Genomic DNA, 4,992 nt, shown 5'->3' on the forward strand with positions numbered 1-4,992 from the left:
GTTCTTGGCCATCACTACCAGCACAATCAGGGGACTCTAACCATCGCCTAGGGGTGCATGGGTAGTCAGGACTCTGGTTTTCTTGCTGACAATGGGGACAATATAAAAAGGCACTCCAGAAGGATGCTTTGCATATAGGAAATCACTGTGGCTCCCAGGCACATTGCCAAAGTGGCTGAGCAGAGCCCATGTTCACTCCATGCATTCACCGTTTGACATTACGGACTCGAGGGGTGGGGGCGCGTTCAGAATGAGATGTCATGTGCTGAGTCCTCTGTGCCTGGGGGTTGGGGGGGTGGCCTACAATCTGCCTTAACTCTCTGCTCCCCTGTCATTCCACTCCGATGCTTTGGCAACGTGGTCTGGTTACCAGCAGAGGGCAGTGGAGGGGTTAACTCTCCAAATCCCAGTTGGAAAGGAGAGGAAGGGAGACCTGGTTTGCTGTGGCTCCCTGGAGTCTGAGCTCAGCTTTCCTCCACTTTGCTTAGAGCCTGAGCCCTCTGGAGCAGCTTGGGCTCTAAGATGCTATTGCCTGCCCATACCCAGAATATGGTGACTCAGGAGTTAACGACAGGCTGACACCCCTGAACTTCCCCACCTCAGGGTTCTTAACCAATCCCTCCACCCACCTGGGGAACGGGGATGGGGAAAAAAATGTCCAACATGGAGAACAGCTTTGATGATGGATCTCACCTCTCTCCTCAGAACCTGGGATCCTCATCGCCAGGCAAGAAACAGAGCAAGGAAAACACCATCACAGTAAGTGGCTCGCTGTTGGTGGGGAGGGCTCCAGGGCTGGGGCTTTGGGCCACAGCTGGGGTTGTTGCCGTGGCAACATGGATCACCAACCAGAATTGATGCTCACTAGGAAACAGAGAAGTTCCAGCCAAATCTTGTTTTTTTAGCTGAAGTTGCCCCCATTCCCTCCCTGTCAATTTCCAATTTCATTTGCGCTCCTCTGGTGAATGGGCAGAGGGCAGAAGGCAGGAACCAGGAAGAAGCTGTTTCTGTGGGGTGGGCAGGAGAAGGTGCTTGTGGGGGAGCAAGTTGAAGGGGGTGGAGTGTGCTGTGTGCAGAGATGTGACATGGAAATTACAGCCACCACAGGGCTGCTTTTGTGCAGGGAAACTTCTGGAAGATGTCAAAGTTAAAAGCAAGAGAAAGCTCCCTGGAAATAGCGCTTCTGGGAGTCCCTGCCTAAACTCTCAGGGATTTCCACCCCACCCCACCCCCAACTCTGGCCAGATACCCCTGTAGTGCTGGAATAGGATTGCCAACTCCTCCCTTCATACCCTCTGATGCGCTGAGGCCAGGGCATCTCTTCTCTCTACTCTAAGGAAAGAGTTGCTTAGATTCTTAGCCAACAGTAACTCTCTACTCTAAGAAGGGAGATGTTCAGATTCTTAGCCAAGAGTAGAGATTTGAGAAGTGAGGTCTATTCAGTTTTGCTATCTTGGCACGCCCGTAGGAGAGACACACAAGGGGACATGCTATCTTGGGTTCCTTGTCACCCTGTTCTGAGCTGCTCTGACTACCTCTGCAAAGATAAAACCAAGTGGGTGCTTGCCTGGGCGGAGAAGGCCAAACAGTAAGAGCAACCATAATGCATGCTGCCACCTTGGTGTCCGTTCAGTACATGCCAGGACTACGCTCAGGGCTTCTGGTTGCCTCCTCCTGCGGAAGCTGTGGCTAACGGAGTCAATGCTGCAGACAGAGTGCCTATACACCTGGACTCTAAAGCCAGAGCGTCGCTTATGCCGTTCACAAAGTTAAGGCAAAGTTTGAGCAATTCCATAGTGGTTTCTGGTGTCCATCCATGTCTGTGGAGCAGGGCTGTGAGGGCCTCAGTTATAGGCAAGTGGAATCTGGAATGAATTGGTCCACAATTGTAAAGTATCTAGTATAGAGTCCGGCACATACTTTGTGCTCAGTGTGCAACAGTGTGATCATCACAGTGTCCACACATGAGGAAAGTGGAGTAGAGTGGCCAGCGGGCACTAAGCCCAGGCTCACCTAGCTAGGAAGCATCAAGATTGAAACCTCAGCTCTTGCCCTCTGGCAGTACCCTTCCTGAGTTGGCTTAGGTCCCACGGGTCATCACCCCGTTTTGACCTCCTTATGTCTCCTGGAGTTTGGGTAGGGGAGGTCAGCCTGCTGCAACCCTGCAGCAACGCAACCTCTCTTCCTAGGAATCTCAAGGGATCTGACAGGGCATAGGCAGGCCCTACATTCAGACTTGTGGGGATGTGGACCCTATCTTTCACACTGTTCCCAAAGGCTGGAGCAAGGTGACAGCTTCTCAGGGCTGCTAGAAATGGAGAGAAAGGAAGAAGAGCAAATAAGAGGGAGACATTTTCACGATCTAAAAAACAAAATCAGGAGTGAGGAGTGGGCTGGCTGGTTATTTTAAAGGCACACAGTGATGGAGCCCAACCACAGAGGCAGGGCCCTACTGGGTCCTTTCACTCAGAGCTTCTGAGTGTGACCCTGAGGTTCCCATTGGATGGCTCACCTTGTCCCTCCTGCCTGGTCCTTCCCTCTGGCCTCCATCAGCACATCCCTGGAGTGGTCTGCAGCACATAGCTGCTAGTCACAGCTTCTGGGACACTGAGAATGCTGAGGAGCATTTGCATTTGCTCTCTCTGGGACAAGGACAGGAAAGTACCTTTCTTGTCATTACTTCTAGAGGAAACTGAGCAAAGGAGAGACTGGCTATAAGTCACAACAAGGGACAATGAAAATTCAGGACTAGAATGCAAGCCTCCCTGCAGTCACCCTGGGTGCTTACCCATACACCCCTTGGATACTCTAACCCTATGTCATGTCAGGCTGAAGACCTGAAGCATTCTTCCCCTCACCCAGGACTCTGTCTCCACACGCAGCCCATAGCTCCATGTTCAAACCCTATGTAGAACTCAGGACTTTCTCAGAGGATGGGATGGCCCCATTCCTATGTGGCTGAGGCACCAGCTTCCCTGTCTCAGGGAATATGGGAGTGTGATGAGCAATTTCCCTCCCATCTGATCTGGGAGGCAGCCATTGCCAGGCCCTGCCTGCATAGGGTGCATATCCTCCATCAGGAGCAAGGATTGGGCTAGATCTGAAGCTCAGTGGCCTGAAGCTAGTTTAGAAGAGAAGCTGGCAGCAGCAGCAGCAGCAGCAAGGTTGGCAGCCATGCCTGGGTCTTGTCCCGTCCCTGCCGTCATTAGGGCTGGGCTGGCAGGTGGGGGCGGCGAGCTGTTTGATTGAGAGTGACAGATACTAATGGCCACTCACTGCCCTCAGCACAAACTTGACACATCAAGTTGTAGAGGATTCGAGCAAGGATGACAGGGAAGGCACCAGGCACAGGACAGAGGAATTAGAAGACCTTGTGGTCCTCCATTTGGATGCACAGCATAACTGGTCTGGAGGCATGGCATCCTGGGAGGGAGCAAGTGGCTGGAGGAGAGTCCATGGGGGTCCTTTCCTGTCTTCTCACTTTCCTAAGCCAGAGGAAGGCACACAGAGTACTAACCTGCAGTCTGGGTCACCAAACTGTAAACTCGGAAGGCTGTCAGGACACTGACTAGAGCCCTGCCCTCAGACACAGACGTCAATGAGAGCAGGTGCCCCAGCTTCCCACATCAGCCCCTTGGGTGGGTCACACATGCGTTCTTCAGCCCTGGTGGCCTAGCTAGATAGATGCCTTATTAGATGCTGGATTAGATGTCTGTATTAGCTCCCTTTGTACCTTGGAAGAGTGTCTGGAAACAGCCCTTTTCATGATCCTGCAGAATGTCTCAGCCAAGCATCCACTGCAGAGGAAGTATCCCATCTATCGAGGCCAGGGTGTTTTTCCATGTGGCTGTGGGTGAGGCTGAGGATCCCCAGAGGAGTTGGTAGGAGTGGCCATACCATCCACCTACACACACACACACACACACACACACATATACACATACACACATATACATACACATACATACACACACATGTACATACACACACATACCCATACACACTCATGCACATACACACATACACACACATGTACACACACATACACATACACACATACACATATGTACACACACATATACACACATACATAATATATACACACACACATACACATACACACACACATACACACACATGCACACACATACACATACACATATACACACACACACACACAGAGGAACACCCCTGTTCTTCTTCCTGCTCAGCTCCTGCCTTGGCCATGAGTAGGGCATACATATACTTTGCCCCAGGGGTGTAGGTCGAAGGGGGCTTAGGATCCTAGTCTAGACCCGGAGTCCTAATCTAGATTCAAACCATAGCTCCACTATTATGTACTAGCTGTGTGATCTGTGTTAAGTTACTTAACATCTCTGTGCTTCAGTGCCTTCCATGGCTGTCCTGAGGATTCCGTGAGTTGATACATGGTAAGCACTTGGGGCATGATTAGCTCATGCTGAGCTTAAAATAGATCCCAGGGCTGTCTACTGTGTAGGGACAGGAGGGACAACTCTTGGAGGAGACACACCTTTCCCCAGGGGAAAGCTGTACATTCCTATACCAGGAGGGGAAGAAATCTACCCATAGAGGTATGCATGGGGAAGGACATGTCCCATTTCCTCTGCCTTCCTGAGCACCACGGTCCTGCTAATGGAGCCTTGTGGTTTGGGGACACAGGAGCCTGGCTATGAGGCCTGAAGGTCACAGAGAGGCAAGGTCAGCATGAAGACTATAGACATGCAGGAGCAGCCCTGTACCCTCTTTTACCACTTGTGACAGTGGCCTGTCAGCCTCTGGGCCTCAGTTTCCTGCCCTGTGTATATCTGCACCATGGTGGCAGATGGACATTTCTGCCCTATGCATATCTGCACCATTGTGCTTCAGTTTCCTGCCCTGTGCATATCTGCATGACTGTGCCTCAGTTTTCTGCCCTGTGCACATCTGCACCACTGTGCCTCAGTTTCCTGCCCTGTGCACATCTGCACCACT

At 51.6% G+C, this 4,992-nt stretch overlaps 1 protein-coding gene across 9 annotated transcripts in view; it reads left to right on the top strand.

The window, feature by feature from the left end:
• Positions 1–4,992, top strand: part of Gas7 (growth arrest specific 7) — a 245,644-nt gene that overhangs the window by 208,615 nt on the left and 32,037 nt on the right. For all 9 annotated transcript variants that reach the window (XM_031354285.1, XM_031354293.1, XM_031354286.1 and 6 more), the window contains one exon: positions 706–759. In XM_031354285.1, the coding sequence (XP_031210145.1) occupies positions 706–759 (54 nt within the window). The remainder of the gene's footprint in view (positions 1–705; positions 760–4,992) is intronic.

Source organism: Mastomys coucha, unplaced genomic scaffold (genome assembly GCF_008632895.1).
Source record: "Mastomys coucha isolate ucsf_1 unplaced genomic scaffold, UCSF_Mcou_1 pScaffold5, whole genome shotgun sequence".
In the NCBI taxonomy this organism is placed as follows: domain Eukaryota; kingdom Metazoa; phylum Chordata; class Mammalia; order Rodentia; family Muridae; genus Mastomys; species Mastomys coucha.